At 35.6% G+C, this 18083-nt stretch overlaps 1 protein-coding gene across 1 annotated transcript; it reads left to right on the forward strand.

The window, feature by feature from the left end:
• Window positions 1-1742: 1742 nt before the first annotated feature.
• On the forward strand, window positions 1743-12587 carry LOC123525015 (AP-1 complex subunit mu-1-like). Its single transcript, XM_045303689.2, has 10 exons — window positions 1743-2193; window positions 5277-5501; window positions 6127-6257; window positions 7086-7230; window positions 7847-7973; window positions 8603-8745; window positions 9225-9296; window positions 9646-9804; window positions 10174-10299; window positions 11605-12587. The coding sequence occupies exons 1-10, from the start codon at window positions 2152-2154 to the stop codon at window positions 11701-11703; spliced, it is 1269 nt and encodes a 422-aa protein (XP_045159624.2). The 5' UTR covers window positions 1743-2151; the 3' UTR covers window positions 11704-12587.
• The last annotated feature ends 5496 nt before the right edge of the window (window positions 12588-18083 follow it).

Raw genomic sequence — 18083 nt, forward strand, 5'->3', positions numbered from 1 at the left:
CTGTCTTTTCTGCTGTTATAGGGAAACTTGAGTATAACTAAGTTCTGCTTTCCTGATAACTTCTTTGACATTTTAGGATATGGGTGTGAAACAAAAGATACACGGCTGCATTAGCCAATGCCTACTTTAAGCTACGAAACGTGCATGCACTCTGCACTTTTACGTACGATCGGGTATTTATAAAGCAAAATATTATGTACTTTTTAAAGTAAAATTTTCATGTTTTTATGCCCCCGAAGGGAGGCAATATTAGTTTTCAACTGTCCGTCCGTTAGTTCGTTCGTCACAACGTTAACTTTTTGCATGAAGGCACTTTACTCGCGAACCACTGCATCCAGGACCTTCAAACTTCACATGCTGATAGTACTTACTGAGTACACGACCCCTACTGACTTCGGGGTCAAAGGTCAAGGCGCTGCGGGAGCATTTGTCACCATTGGTGACAGGTCTTGTTTTTTTTATATTTTACAGAACGCATATTTTACATCATAATTACATTAATCATAATCTAGGAAACTTTGACAAAAAATAAGACTAAAAAGGAGGGGGCGAAATGACCAGTTTGAAATCATCAAGGGATACGAAATGACCAAAATGGCGACGAGTTGACTGTAAATCGTTTACGGGTGATCACTCAGAAGTCGAATTCACTACCGAGGGGGTTCAGGTTTATGACGTAAGCTATTTCCACAGGAGTCTTGCAACGGATTATAAGTACTGTCTAACAATACAGCCCAAAGCACCTGCACACCCCTTTAAGAAAATATCTATTCCATTCGAAAACCTGTGCAATTTTTCATCCACCGATCAAAATGTACAGTTTTAATCAGCTGTTAAATGACCATCATCCCCCAGTTATGATCATAAATTGATTGTTGGGAGTATCTCCGTAGGTGAGTTCAGTACCGGTCTGCGGCTTGAAAAGAATCACATTCGTATAGTTTATGGATTTGTCAGTATGTTAAAACGGCGCATAGTATGATGCACAGACACTTGGGGTTCGGACCTCCACATACCCCATTCTCCTCCGCCCCTGGTTAAGTTTAGCCAATATATTTTAGCATTTTACCATGTATTGAGCATAGATGACGATCATAAAACGCATTTTGTAACAATTCAGCGTGTTTTTAAAAAAAAGCATTTTTACCATCAATGCTCTCAATATTACAAGATATGAAACATCTCACGACCACTAGGAAAACAATAGCCAGTTAAACGTTTAAATGAACCCCTACCAATGAATCACTGGTGTCAATCGTCAGATCTGTTGCCATTCTGTCAAATGACACAGGTCCCGACAACTCTCATTTGTATTCCAACGAGAAATCAATAAATAATATAAATCATTCTATCTAAATTCTATGGAACACTTCCTTGCGAATAGATCCCTGCTTTGAACTGCGCATATCGTTGCCGGGTACCAAAATTGATACCGTTTCGACTGCATTATACCGGATTATCGCTTCAGCACGTGTTACACGAGGTTTGTTTACATAAAGAAGTGATGATCTGGTTTAACATAGCCGTAAGAGTAACAATTTTGGTTTTCGGTTTATGACATGCGCTACACAAAGCGAGGGTCCAGCGCAAGCAAGTGTTCCCATTGTTCGTTAGATGTTTCATATCTTGTAGTATTGAGAGCATTGATGGTAAAAATACATTTTTTAAAAACACGCTGAAATGTTACAAAATGCGTTTTATGATCGTCATATATGCTTAATACATGGTGAAATGCTAAAATATATTGGCTAAACTTAACCAGGGGCGGAGAAGAATGGGGTGTGTGGAGGTCCGAGCCCCAAGTGTCTGTGGTATGATGTACACTAAACCAATAGTAACCTGCCCGATGTATTAAACTCTTTAAATGTGCCGATCTGACATCACCTGATATATTGAACAATTATGAAGTGGTTATGATCGAACTGTATTTGGCAAATATCCAAAGTTTTTCCCCCCAAGTATACGAATCATACTTTGTCACTTCTATTTATATAAATAGTTTAATGTAGTTTTTTGTGCTATTTTTCTATGTAATAATTAACCAGTATTTGGCAGGTACCCCTAAATAAATTGTCATTTCTTAATATAGACCTTGTGGTCAATTGAGTATTCTTCTGTAAAATAGTTCTCCATAGGACTCGAAATAGAAAAATGTCTGCCTCAGCAGTCTATATCCTGGATGCAAAGGGGAAGGTAAGATTTAATTTTTCTGTGTAAATTCAGTAGTTTACGTTTTAAGCATGGAGTGTCGAATTCACGCGTATTTTAATTCAAACCCATTGAATTCACTATATATTTAAGTGTTTCAATGAATTAACTATATATTTAAGTGTTTCAATGAATTAACTATATATTTAAGTGTTTCATTGAATTCACTATCTATTTAAGTGTTTCATTGAATTCACTATTTTAAAAGTGTTTAATTCACAATATATTTAGTGACTCTCAGACGCGTCAACTAAAGCAGATCTTAAATTGCCGACCGTTCTAACGTGCGTCACGACGCACACCTATCATGGGCAAAGTCCGGTTAAATGCACGTGTCTCATAGGGCGGCGGAGAGCATGTAAACGAGCACTGTGGCCTCTAGATTGCATTTGAACTGTTATTGTAATTGGGTCATTGTAGCAGTTGCTAGATCTAGGCTGTTGTATGCGGCTCTCGTGAATTTGGCAAGGTCTGAATCACATGTGACCTTTATAAACGACATACCTATGATCAAATGTTCAACTTCTCCGACTACTATTAACTGGTATTTGATAAAGATATCTACAAATTTTCTGCTCATTTTCACCAGCCTTTTCAATTTACTGGTTTCAATTTAATAAACATGCGGGGGAATAATGGTACACGTAAATATCCATTTTTAGCTCACCTGTCACAAAGTGACAAGGTGAGCTTTTGTGATCGCGTGGCGTCCGTCGTCCGTGCGTCCGTGCGTGCGTGCTTGTGACCACTCTAGAGGTCATATTTTTCATGGGATCTTTATGAAAGTTGGTCAGAATGTTCATCTTGATGATATCTAGGTCAAGTTCGAAACTAGGTCATGTGCGGTCAAAAACTAGGTCAGTAGGTCTAAAAATAGAAAAACCTTGTGACCTCTCTAGAGGCCATATTTTTCAAGAGATCTTCATGAAAATTGGTCAGAATGTTCACCTTGATGATATCTAGGTCGAGTTTGAAACTGGGTCACGTGGGGTCAAAAACTAGGTCAGTAGATCTAAAAATAGAAAAAACCTTGTGACCTATTTAGAGGCCATATTTGTAATGGGATCTTCATGAAAATTGGTCAGAATGTTCAGCTTGATGATATCTAGGTCAGGTTAGAAACTGGGTCACGTGGGGTTAAAAACTAGGTCAGTCGGTCTAAAAATAGAAAAACCTTGTGACCTCTCTAGAGGTCATATTTTTCAATGGATCTTCATGAAAATTGGTCAGAATGTTCACCTTGATAATATCTAGGCCAAGTTCGAAACTGGGTCACGTGCGGTCAAAAACTAGGTCAGTAGATCAAATAATAGAAAAACCTTGTGACCTCTCTAGAGGTCATATTGTTTAATGGATCTTCATGAAAATTGGTCAGAGTTTTTTATCTTGATGATATCTAGGTCACATGTGCTCAAAAACTAGGTCACTTTGTCAAATAATAGAAATAACGATGTCATACTCAGTTCAACACTGGGTCATGTGGGGATAGGTGAGCGATTCAGGACCATCATGGTCCTCTTGTTTCTTCAAATGATAACTCGATAAGGTTTAAAAGTCGAGTAGAGCCTTGCAGACGTCATATTATTGTAGGGATAACGCATGTTTTTTCGTGTTATAACATCTGCAAAATCCCGAGGGATTGGTTGGTACCCGAGCCCGTTATGGCGAGGGTACCAACGATTCCCGAGGGATTCTGAAGATGTTATAGCACGAAAAGAACATGCGCTAACGCTATTCTAGCAGAAAACGCGTAAAAAACAGGTGAATTAATATATTGTCCCTCAACGTCATTGAATTTCCATGAAATGCGTGGTAAAGTCTACGTTGTTTTGTCACGTTGACGTCATTTCATTTTGAATTATCCGTTTTGGGGCCGTAATGCGTTTACGCTTTGCCACGGAACGTGGATATATAAAAAGGTGTTATAACAGCACGTGAGCGCGAGAATCTCTCTGTTAACACACGTTTTCTCTCCTGTTAAAACACCCCCGAAAAGTGACAATACGAGGGGTGTTCAAAAAATACCCGGAAAAGTGCTCTTATTTCTTTATTTCTATTCTCATTTTGCGAAAATTTGAAAATATGACGGATATGAACATACTGAATGCAAATACCTAAATTACAGATTTCAGAACATGCACAATATTTATTTGTCATCTCCTAGGCAACGCCATCACCTCAAAAGCGGCCCAACGTCATAATGATGCTGTCATATCACACTCAATTAATCAATACTACAGTAACTCGTAATTACCATTGGTTCAATGTTTATCACCATTAAATGCATTTTTCACCTTCCTAAGAATAAATAAATGCTGTTCATATGATGTTCCTGTCGTATTGAAGAAATTGGACACTGAACTGATGCCCTATCAAGGAGCTCTTTAATTTATTAAATGTGACTGAACGTTATTTTTCATGTCTGTAACACAAGTCGTCAGAAATATTCTCCTGACCACTTTTAAACGTCACGTTCCACTAATAAAATTTTGTTTTCTTCAGGGCATTGTCCCTTAAACCTTTTTCAGCATAGCATTTGTCTCTTTCCTTGATTTTCGATTCAAAACACAAAATGTTATCTCACATCTCCGTTCAACACTGATTTTCAAGCGAAGACCAACTCAATATGCCTGCCAAATATTTTAATGATGTCACATTTATAGTTTGACGTTATTGGCGTAACGCTTACTTTTCATATCAATATTCACCCAATTTAAGAAAATGTAGCTTGAAAAATAGGTAAGTGGCAAGTAATGTTTTAGCGCATGTAAAATAGAAAAAGCCAAAATTGGGCCGGATGACGTCACATGACGTTGCTATGGGGACTCGCATTTACTTATTATTTACCCAAAGACAATCTAATTTCGACGTATCAACTCAGTATTCCCTAGTCTACATTTTGTAGCATTTTCATTTATTTTTGATGATACATGAAGAATTGAGAGCACTTTTCCGGGTATTCATTGAACGCCCCTCGTAACAGCAGTTTTATGCTAGAATGCACCAAAATGCACTACCTTTCTTTCACCATAATCGTGTGACGAGAACTGTTTTTGATTGCATTGTAGGTTCTGATCTCCAAGAACTACCGAGGAGATATCAACATGTCTGTGATAGACAAATTTATGCCGATGATTATGGACATGGAAGACGAGGGTCAATTATCGCCGATAGTTCAACATGAAGACATTACATTTAGCTACATCAAATACAATGGTCTGTTCCTGGTCGCATCTTCAAAGACGAATGCCAACGTGGCACTAGTGTTCTCGTTTCTACATAAAATTGTGGAGGTATTAGAATATATTCTTGTGTATAGTCTGTAGAGATTATCATATGCAAATGAAGATGGATACCTGTTGAACATCATTTGCCGCAACATTCAATACTGCTAGTTATTAATTTTAGGTCAGTTGTAAAGCTAGTTCTACGAACTATATTAATCACTCTCGAAACTTCATTCCTGGTGAAATCCATCGCCTCGGGAGAAAAGAAGCCAGTTTCCCTTTTAATGCTGAGCGCCAAGCAAGGCAGCTACTCGTACCCTTTTTACGTCTTTGGTATTACGCGGCCGGTTAACGAACCCACGACCTCCTGCACTCGAACCGCCCCGATAGCCAAGTGGTAGACTAGTTATTAATTAAGTTAGGTCAGAAATACAGTTTGAACATATTATATTTTCAATTGTTTGTGTACATCTACAGAAAATGTAAACACATTTAGTAGGAAAGGCAAGTATTAAATAGTGTCACTACATGTTGTACGGGAAATACCGGTTTCTAAAAGAAATTTATAGCATTCCTAATGATTGCTAAGAACCCATATAATGTACGAAGTTCATCATCTGCCACTGCTTTGTGAGAACTATTGACACAGTGTCTTGCAATAAGTGGGACAAATATCTTGGATTTCTTTCAGATTTTCCTGGAATATTTCAAAGAGCTGGAAGAAGAAAGTATACGTGATAACTTTGTGTTGATTTATGAACTTTTGGATGAGGTGATGGATTTTGGCTTCCCTCAAACCACAGACAGCAAAATTTTACAGGAGTATATTTTTCTTTTTATAAACTAGTATACAGACTGGTCACAGCTAACTCATATTTATGTTAATTACTTCCCTTTAAAGTTACTACGTGTTGCCAGACATTCCACAACAGACTACACGAAATGGAAATATAACAAGCGTAGCAGCTAGTCTAACTCATACATCAGTTAAAGTTGGTACTTTGCCATAGAAAACTTTTGTCTGGCAAGCATGAAGATTTTCTTTCGCCCTATTCTTTTCCACTGAAAATTATGACGTTCATTTCGTGTATGAACAAGAAAGTTACGACAACGCTGCTTAGTGTTAACGGACCGCTGTTTTGACGACGTCTGCGTATAGTCACGGAGAACGTTCCTTAGATGATGTCGCAGTTGTTCCATCTGATAAACAGAATGGTCGGGAAGCTGATTTTAATGTTAAATGCGACAAAATATATGCAATTTTTAACACAACCTTGTTTACATATGGAAAGGAAATATTATGTAAATATGAGAAATTGATTAATTTTGTTGGAGTTCATGCGAAATGAACAACAGAATAGGATCGGCAAATTAAACAAGTACCGCTAGCGCGATTCATGGATTTGCCTATCCTATTTTGTCGTTCATTTCGCATGAACACCGAAGAAAAATAATTCATTTCTGAATTGAAAATTAAATTTTAACTAGTTAGCAATTTCATAAGATGAGTGTACTAATTACACGTGAAATTTATCAGACTTGATCTTATGGTCTAAAAATTGATATCCGCCGGCAATATTACGGACCCCCTGCGTCCCGTTGGTTATAATTCTATATTCAGAGGCTCATACAGTTTTACCGTCTTTTTAGATATATTACGCAGGATGGACACAAATTGGAAATAGCTCCTCGTCCACCTATGGCTGTCACAAACGCTGTGTCCTGGAGATCTCAGGGACTCAAATACAAAAAGAATGAAGTGTTCCTAGACGTCATTGAGTCTGTGAACTTACTGGTAATCATGGACTTATCACTTACTATACTTTGTTCGCATTTACATAGAGTATTGATGACTGTCGACAGAGAATTTAACATGACACGGCCATTTCATTTTCGTCTGTATTGATACGAGAGGTACATAATGCTACATGGGAAAGTCAGAACTTTTTCGTTAGACGAGTCCCTGGTTTCGAAGAAAATGCCATCACCAGTCCACCTTCTACCTAAAGATTAGTCAGACGATTAAAAAAGATCAAAAGTCTGTCCCTTGACATGTAAAGATGCTAAGATTTTCAATTTTGTTTTATTAGTAGGAAATTAGCCATATTTGCTTTCAGAACATCACAGAAATTGCATTTTCCCGTGCGGACACTCGGAATTGAAGTAACGTCAATATAGTTGCTATATACATTTTGTATTTTAACCCTTAGCCTGCTAAATATCTAAAATGGACTGGTCCATCATTCAATACCATTTATCATTCGAAGGGGTGTTCACTGAAAATTTACTGACTGAATAGCGAACAGTGCAGACCATGATCAGACTGCACGGATGTGCAGGCTGATCTTGGTCTGCACTGGTCGCAAAGGCAGAATCACTTGCCGCCAGCAGGCTAAGGGTTAATATTTTAGGTGGGTGCAAATGGAAATGTGTTAAGCAGTGAGATATTGGGAGCTATGAAGATGAGGGTGTATCTTTCTGGCATGCCGGAACTGAGGCTCGGGCTCAATGATAAAGTGTTGTTTGAATCCATTGGAAGTGAGTATACATACTACATTTACTTGTGGTAATTTTTATCATACTTCTGTTAAACCAAATTATTCTGTTATGCTTTTTAAATGTTTCTTGTTCCAATCAGGATGCATGAGAACTTGGTCTAAATGAAGAAAAAGAAATGTGACTCTGAGGTTTGAAAAATTATTCAAGATCTGTACAGTTGTATGATAGAACAGAAGACAAAACGCCATCGAGTTATTACTGATTTTGATTTAAAGTTTTAAACATATTTTATTCCTTCCTTTTACACAATGTACATGATAAAGAACGTACACAAAACATTTTATGAAAGGTAAAGGGTTGCACCACAAGTTCATCTAACATTAGTAATTATTATTAATAATTATTATAACAGATAATGACAGGACTCCTTATATAAACCTCCGGCCCATAGTATGTGCTGTTGGCTGGTCTGTAGTAAAGACTACTTTCTGCTTGTCTAAAATCAAAGAAATATTTCTGACATGAAATTACGGCTTACCAGTCAGCAAGCATACACGAACCTCAATATGAACCGTCAAATATAACAGCTTTTTGAAAAGTGATGTAAAAATCATAGAAATTGTGTTCCGAATAAATATTTTAGCACAAGTGTTTTCTTTATATTAAAGGAGGAAAAAGTAGGTCAGTAGAACTGGAAGACACAAAGTTTCACCAGTGTGTTAGACTGTCACGGTTCCAGAACGATAGAACTATATCTTTCATACCACCAGATGGAGAATTTGAACTCATGTCATACAGGCATAATGCTCCTGTAAGTTGCGTGTTTTGCATAAATAAATGGTAAACTGTTCAATGCACCTTTGCAATGGTATAGTTGTTATTCTGATAGATGTAGAAAACGCGGGAACGGGACTAGTTTAGGGACTTCTTTGTTTAATATCAGGGTGGTTTTAAGAGTCCTTGCCATTTAATAAGGGTTCTGTTTAATGCACTAGATTTAGTAAGTAAATAGACAGAAGAGAGCGCATGATAAGACGAGTGATATTTTGTACAACAATGCACGGCGGTGCGATACGAAGCGCGACATCTTGATGCGAAGGTACGTGACGCTCGCCATTTCGATAAATAAAATGTCGCGTGTGGTATCGTGCCGTCACGCAGTGGCCTTGTCAGGATTCCATAGTTATGTTTTTAGGTTGTCTGAAGTTCAAATCATTCAAAGTAGGAAAATCCATGCTTGATAATGCATATGACTCTGTAGTATTGCATTACTTATCTTTTGTATTACAGGTTAAACCTATAATATGGGTGGAATCAGTAATAGAAAGACATGCACACAGTAGAGTAGAGTATCTGATAAAAGTAAGTTTTGAATACAGTTTGACAAACTTCTGTTTAATAACAGAGCATGCCAATAAGAACTTTCACCTCATGTGCTGCAGCTTCTTAATGGTAATAAGTGATTTTAAACTGTTTCTCGCAATTTTATCAAAGCTGAGGAATTCACCTCGGCCCTTCGACTTATGGCAACAACTCTCAAATCGTCCTCACTACCTCTGGAAAATAGTTTTGACTGTTCTCGAAAAAAACCATGAAATAGTTATATAATGTGAGAAAAATATACACTCCTCCTTAAAAACTTACTCACTTTTATCCCAAGCAGAAATGTTCACAATTTTTATCATATCATTTATATATTTTCTGTTGCTAGGCGAAGAGTCAGTTTAAGAGACGATCAACTGCTAACAATGTGGAGATAGTAATTCCTGTACCACCAGATGCGGATTCTCCCAGGTTTAAAGCTACAGTGGGCAGTTGTAAATATGCTCCAGAAATGAATGCAGTACTTTGGACCATTAAGTCCTTCCCAGTAAAGTTTCACCTATTTCTATATTTATTTACTTTTGTACCTGCAGTTTTTTTAATTTGTGAAAATGGCTCAATTCTTACATGCCTCGGCCATAATTTGTTTATTTTATGAAAAGCAATGGTAGCACATCCTGTGAAAATTTGATTGCAACGATCATTAACATCTATATTTTATTTGGACTGTAAATCTCAGCGTTCAGCCATGCCATACTCTTACTATTGAACGAAAATGGATGTAGAAGGATCGGTTAGTAATTCAATTAATAAATACATTTCCAAAATACATAATTAATATACTATATATAATGATTATGCTTTTCGCAAAAATTCATATTTTTTTTTTATCAGTAGTAATATCACTTCATTAAAGGGTGGCAAGGAGTATACGATGCGCGCGCACTTTAGTTTACCAAGTGTTGAGAATGAGGAACAGGAAGCACGTCCACCAATCAGTGTCAAGTTTGAGATCCCTTACTTCACTGTGTCTGGAATACAGGTAATAGGTGTTTGTGTGTTAGGTTCTTACTTCGCCGTGTCTTGAATACAGGTAATAGGTCTCTTATTTCGCCGTGTCTTTTATACAGGTAATACCGGTAGGTCTCTTACTTCGTTGTGTCTTGAATACAGGTAATAGGTCTCTTATTTCGCCATGTCTTGAATACAGGTAATAGGTCTCTTATTTCGCCGTGTCTTCAATACAGGTAATACCGGTAGGTCTCTTACTTCGTTGTGTCTTGAATACAGGTAATAGGTCTCTTATTTCGCCGTGACTTGAATACAGGTAATAGGTGTTTGTGCCTTAGGCTCTTACTTCACTGTGCCTGGAATACAGGTAATATGTGTTCATGTCTCGGTTCCATACTTCACTGTATATAAGTTGTTCATGTGGCCTGTTACCTATCTGTGTCTGAAATGCAGATATAAATTTAATGTTCGCGTCCTCGCTGTATCTAATAGCAGTTGTTTTTGATACTCGTTACTTCACTGTGTCCGGAATATAACTAGGTTATATAAGTACAGCAATGAAGGTTGTTCTTTTGCTCTGGATTGTCCATATTTTAAATAAATCCATTTACTCAGAGCAATTAGTTTTTAACCTGGATATTGGCTATCTCGCATAGCCTTCATCAGCTGACTGCACTGGAGACGACTCAAAGTCATGTGACACCCACTGAAGTCAGCTGATGAAGGCTATGCGAGATAGCCGAAATATCCAGGTAAAAACCATATTGCTCTGAGTAAATGGATTTATTCAAAATAGGATATAAGTGTTCATGTCTTGACCCATTACTTCACTGTATGTAATATAGCTGTTCGTTAGACCCGTACCTTCTCTGTATTTGGGATACAGGTTATAGGTGTTCGTGCCTCAGACTCTTACTTCACTTTAAGTAATAATTGTTCGTGTGACCCGCAACTTCTCTGTGTCTGGAATACAGGTTATAGGACTCTTACTTCACTGTATGTAATAGTTGTTCATGAGACCCGTAACATTTGTGCTTTTCAACATATTTCCGGCGTCCAAGTTGTACTTCTGCTGTTCTGTAACGTTGTTGTTAAACGAACATGATAAAGCTTATCAGCAGATAACAAAATGTTAATATAGGCCAATTTACAACTACCGGTACTTTCATTTTCATTCAGAATTTAATAATGACAATGTGCTTTTACTTAAACAGTTTTGTAAAGTGTATATCTCTGTATGTTCGGAAATTGAAGGAGAGTCAGCTTTGCACGACTTTTGTGTACTTTTTCTCGAAAGAAGGTAAATAATATTATTGAAGTACACTTGTTGTTACAGGTTCGTTACTTGAAGATCATCGAGAAGAGTGGATACCAAGCTCTACCCTGGGTTAGATACATCACGAGAAGTGGTGACTACCAACTACGGACAAGCTGAGATACTCTTCAGTTTAGATGATTCTTTGAGACTTCACAGAAATAATAGTAATGCTTGATTCTACAGTGATCAAAGTCAATAAGTTTCTGATACATTTATCTCTTTAAAGTACCAGGTTACCAAATTTGTATTTGCTTGTATTATAAGAATGACAGCTGACAGTTACTAGGTAACGTTTAAGTTCCATAAGGCTTTCACATTTATGTTAAAATCAGATGAAACAGCTGTCCAAATAGATGTTATGCATAATTACATGGTTAGAATAATACAACTTTCATTACTGCACATGAACTTACTCCATTAGACTCATAAAGGGAGGTAATAAAAACAATGATTCAGTAAAACTTCCTATTGTGTTAACTTTTAACAATTGTTAGAGAAATAAATTATTGAAAACAGGCTGTAACAAGAAATCAATATATTTTATATTCACAACAAAACATGTGACAGCCACATTATAAACAAAGGTATTATGAGCCTTTAACTAATATCATAAAACGCGCTTGTTACGTTTTAACAACTTTCTTGTAAACTACACTTTGGGAAACTGAATCGAACAGCGATCCGAATTTGCTATATATTTCTCACTTTTTGTTGTAATGTCAAGAACATGTAGATATTATAGATGTCGAGTGAAATTGCTAGAGCAAACCTTGTAGAAGATCACCAGGAAGCATCGAACGTAACCAACCAATCAGAAAAAAGTGGTGGAGATTGTTTGACTGAATCAACCTCTTTGCTACTCAGTATTTCCTACTGTGTAAGAACCAGATACAAACAGCAGTAACCGTCATTCTAGCATATTACGCTTTGTGGTTTTTTAGTTTTAACATTTACGTTTATGACCAAAATGTGTTTTGATAGAAAAATATCTGTGAAATTGATGTATCCGTTTTCCTTTTTTACGACAATTTCATATAGAAATAAGTTAGTAAAACAGAGGAATGTCAGTTAGTTATTGCAAAGTGATAATGTTACGCGCATATAGCCAATCTGCGCATTTGGTAAATCGCGCAGCGCAAATAACCAATTTGTTATCTGCGCAACGATTTGTAAATCGGGCAACCTTATATATTTCTTATATGCGCAGGGCAACTGTCTTGCGCGTTTGGTAAATGAGTCTGCGCTTTTAACATATGGATGATATCTCCCGATAAAATTGAATATCATTAGAATGTTAGACTTGTAGGCCTACCTGACGGTGATCAGGCATGCGTAAAGGTGTGAATTTGTAAAGAAAAAGAAAAACATTTTTTAAAGTAAATGAGCGTATTTATGCGGTAATTTCTCACGTCCCTGGTAGTTTATGGCCTATAAATTTCTGTTGACGACGATATTAAGAGTCATTTGTCATAGGTGTTAAAAAACGTTAAAATGATACAAAATATCCCAAGTATATTTAATAACACAAGTATTTTTTTTATTTATTTTTATACTTTCTTTTAACTTTTAAACGCCGTAGCCTGTGCGGGATGTCGATCCAGCGCTAATAGAAAATCTGGAAATTATTCTGATAATATGCATATCTGCCATAAACCATGCTAACTTTTACATTGTTTAACAATTACAGACTGATATTGCAAATCTTGGTTTTAAAAATGTGTCATAAATTTATTTCAACATCATTAAATTCATGGGAGTCGGTCACCTGGTTTCAATACCTGCAATATGATACAATATGCAATAAAACTCAAACATGCGTGAAGGTGTGATTTCCTTCGGATAGCCACATCGTCCTCTCTATTCTTTTTATAACTAAAGTATTTTACTTCATTCGATCACACGCAGTCATTTTATACCGAATATAGAACATAAAGGAGACTTACATAACAGACTGAATTGGCACACACTTACCACATTTCACCATATCGCTTTTCTTTTCATCATATTGAAAAAGCGCAATTTTTTTTACCGACGTGAGCATATCTCTTGACATGACCAAGATTAAAAATAAAACAAAAAATAAGCAGAATTAAAAGACGAACTTACAGATCTTTTATACTTATATAATTGTTTAATGTTTTATAGTGAGATAAATAGAATGAATAACTAATAAAATTCCTCAAAATGTGAACGAAATTTTACATTTTGTAGGTGTGCAAGATATGTGTCCTGCGCTAATAGAAGTCTGAAAATTACTCCAATAACTTGAATATCTTTTGTAAACCATTTTAACTTTTACTTCGTTTTTCGATTACAATCTAAAAATGTAGCTTTTGAAAATCTGAATATAATGTTTCATCCGTAGCCTGCGCGGGATGTTGTTCCTGTGCTAATAGCAATTTCTGAACTGACGTTGATATTTGCAACATATTTCAATTCTAAAAGATACTATTTATGTCACTTCATGAAAATGTTTTCGGAGTAGAAAAAAAATAGAAAGAAGTGTGATTTCCGTCAAAACGAGAACGAAATATTACATTTGTTATCTGTGCAAGATGTGTTTGCCCTGCGCTAATAAAAAATCTGGAAATAATCCTGATAACTATGATATCTTTCATAAACCATGCTAACTTTATCATTGTTTTATGATTACAGGCTAAAATTGTAGCTTTTGCCAAATGAATATTTTGTTACATCTGTATCCTGCGCGGGATGTCGGTCCTGCGCTAATAGCAAAGAGTGTATATCAAAATCCCCTTGATCAAAATCCCCTCCACTGAAAAATGACTGGATGTTACAAAATCCCCTTCATACTTTTGCAGGGGGTATCATAATCCCCTCTGTGATTTTCATTATAGATATATAGATATCAGTGCTCCAAATTATATTATGTTTGCTAAAGGCATTGTATTTACGTGTTTTATGCAATAGACTTTTAAATCGTATATAGATGTATTTGAACTTAATGAAATAAGTAAAAATCACAGAGGGGATTATGATACCCCCTGCAAAAGTATGAAGGGGATTTTGTAACACCCTGTCATTTTTCAGCGAAGGGGATTTTGATCAAGGGGATTTTGATTGTCTCCCAATAGCAAATCCTGAAATGACGTCGATATTTCAAACATATTTCAATTCTAAAAGATACCATTTATGTAACTTCTTAAAAAAATGTTTTCAGAGTAGAAAATAATTAGAAAGAAAAGGGGTTTTCGTCATAACGAGAACGAAATATTACATTTGTTATCTGCGCAAGAGTTTAAGTTAACATAGTTTATGAGAAACATTCAAGTTATCAGAGTAATTTCCAGATTTATCATTAGCGCAGACACACACATCTTGCGCGGATAAAAAATGTAATATTTCGTTCTCGTTATGACAGAAATCACTCTTTTTCTATTCATTTTTCTACAGTATTCATTTGAAAGTTACATAAATGGTATGTTTCATGAATGAAATATATCTGAAATACAGTGTAATTTCAAACTTTGCTATTAGCGCAGGACCGACCTGCCACGCATGTTACAGGTGTAACATTATAGATCCATTTTGATTTGTAAAAAAACCCCTATAGTTTTAGTCTGTAATCGTAAATCAAAGTAAAAGTTAATATGATTGATAAAAGATATTCAAGTTATCAGAGTAATTTCCAGATTTATTATTAGCGCAGACACACATCTTGCGCGGATAAAAAATGTAATATTTCGTTCTCGTTATGACAGAAATCACTCTTTTTCTATTCATTTTTCTACAGTATTCATTTGAAAGTTACATAAATAGTATGTTTTATGAATGAAATATATCTGAAATACAGTGTAATTTCAAACTTTGCTATTAGCGCAGGACCGACCTCCCACGTAAGTTACAGGTGTAACATTATAGATCCATTTAGATTTGTAAAAAAAACTCTATAGTTTTAGTCTGTAATAAAAGGCCTACTCTTTATTCAATCGATTTTGTACTATAAAATAATAATAATAATAATAATAATAATAATAATAATATAGATAAGATCTGTAAGAATTTTCTTTTAATTCTGTGACTTTTTTATTTCATCTTTTATCTTAGACATGTTGAGAGATATGCTCCCGTTGGTAGAAAGAATACTATTGGGAAATTTCAAGATATTTCAATATAATAAAAACGATATTTTGCTAAGTGTGTGCTCGGGTGAAGTAGAAAATTATAAAAATAGCCTAAAACATACCAGGGGACGACGTGTGCAAGCTGGAGGAAATCACACCTTCACGCATGTTTGGGTTTTATTGCATCTTGTATAAGATTGGAGGTATTGAAACCTGGTGACCGACTGCCATGAATTTACTGATGTAGAAACAAATTTATGACACCTAATTTAAGTACCGAGATATTCAGCATTTGACATCTATATTTATTAATAAATTGACCAACTGCATGATTTATCAAACACGAAATGCAAATTTCTGATATATAAAGTTACATTTGTTATTTGCGCTGCGCATTTGGTAAATCGGGCAGGTTAAATTTATCCTGCGCAACGATTGGTAAATCGTTGCGCATATAACCAACGTACAAAAATTTGTTATATGCGCTGCGCGTTTGGTAAATAGCGCAGATTGGTTATTTGCGCTCAACAATAATACTGACTGCTGAATTTATTTGAATGATTATATTTCTGTGGCATATGAAATTGAATATAGGATGGAGGGCAGAACTGTTTACAGAATGTTTTTGGTGGATTTATCCGCAGCTAATAATTGGTAATAAATTCTTTGAAATGCGCGTTATCACTAATGTAAGTATAATAAACAGTTTATTATTAGTTTAAATTGTTTATTATTTATAATACAAGCATGGAATTGAAAACATGTTGTATGTGAATATAATTCCTATTTATCATAATATTATTTTGCCAGGTTTTCCCTGACCGTTAATGTGGTAAATGAATTATTTCCAGTTGAGTGAAACGAATAAAGATAAATAAACCGGATAATTTTTATACCTTTTCTCTTCCGGTACTGTACCCAGCTAAAGCTAACCTACCGTCAGTCATTTCGTGGTACATATATGATGTGTTTTATTCAGTATTTGTTCTCTGGTCAAATCTTTACTTTCTAAGTAAATTACTTTTTTACGAGTCATAAAGATTTAACATAACAGTCTTAAGAGTCATCAAGTTTCAAATGTGTATAATTATTATGTTTTCATTCTTTGAGGAAACAAACTGTATTTGGACCAGCCGTCTGCCCATCATTAAATCATACATGTCTGCTCTGTATCCCCCACCCCCTCTCTCCCCGCTTTGAATGACTTTCAAAAAACTTAGAAAGATCAAGACCAGTATAAGGAAACAATGGATAGAAATGTCTGAAAATGTTAAGCGGTATACAGGAAAAAAAGTCAGGATAAAGATACGACAGATAATGATGCATGATGCGTGAGTTATCTTGCTTTCGGTCTGAATTAGTAAATTATTTGAAAATTGAAACAGAAAAAAAAATATTTGGAGTAATGGACTTCCTTATCTCATTTCCATGGAAACGTAATTACACCAATAATCAGAGTCAATTTTCATTTTTATCAGAAGTACTTTTTATTTCCAGGCTTACTAAATAGTGAACTAAGTAAAACGGTATGTGATATGCATATATAGGAATATTATATAAATATTGCATTCCTGAGAGGGTGATATGAAAAATGTTCACCGCGAGATATATGAATATCGACCGAAAATATATAACTGTGGAAACATTTACTGGAAAACAAACACAATGATTTAAATGATTTATTTAACATTAAAAAGTAATTACTAACCAAATAATGAAGACAGAACTAATGAGTCTTTACTTGTTAGCACTCAGAAATTGTAGCGACTTTGCTGTGTAATAAGACTATTTTGATAGATTTAGCCGAGACGTTTACATTTTGCTGACCCCTATATTTATGCGCATATTTCAACATTGTGTCAATGCTGAAATCGATAGCGACTTCGATAACTTTCTTATTTCTAAACGAAATGCTCATATAAGAGTGAGCACTCATTTTCTTTGTTAGATCATTTCCACTCTGACGGTGATAGTTTCGATTCAATATTTGATAAAAACTTGTTTTCTAAATTTTTGGCGCGTAGAAAAAAATCATTAAATAAAAAAGAAAAATCGACCGGGTTCACACATGCATGAACACCAGAAAAGGTAATCTAATCTTAAAGTATATATCAGCGCCTCGTCTGAAAATTTATAGTCTCAGTCTTTTAATCAATGCGAAAAATATAAATATATCTCAAAGGGAGATACGAAAAAATAATATCACATGCACAGAAAAACAAAATAGCGCTTGCGCAGGTGATGTGAAATTATTGATCATTTGCATTGGACATTTAGGTGGAGGACGAATAATTTCAGACGCAATGTCTTTTATCAAATCATCACGGAGAACATACGCCTCGCCCAGGGCTCGAACTCACGACTCAAGTTTCATAGATCTGCGCTCTCCCTATTGAGCTAAACGGGCGGGCT

Source organism: Mercenaria mercenaria, chromosome 3 (genome assembly GCF_021730395.1).
Source record: "Mercenaria mercenaria strain notata chromosome 3, MADL_Memer_1, whole genome shotgun sequence".
Taxonomy (NCBI): Eukaryota; Metazoa; Mollusca; class Bivalvia; order Venerida; family Veneridae; genus Mercenaria; species Mercenaria mercenaria.

Bases quoted from the DNA above. Each gene is read 5' to 3' on its own strand.
- LOC123525015 (XM_045303689.2), top strand. From the start codon at position 2,152: ATGTCTGCCTCAGCAGTCTATATCCTGGATGCAAAGGGGAAG. The intron at 7,231-7,846 runs GTAATCATGGAC...TTAATATTTTAG, and splicing joins TTGAGTCTGTGAACTTACTG to GTGGGTGCAAATGGAAATGT. The intron at 9,805-10,173 runs GTAAAGTTTCAC...ACTTCATTAAAG, and splicing joins GGACCATTAAGTCCTTCCCA to GGTGGCAAGGAGTATACGAT.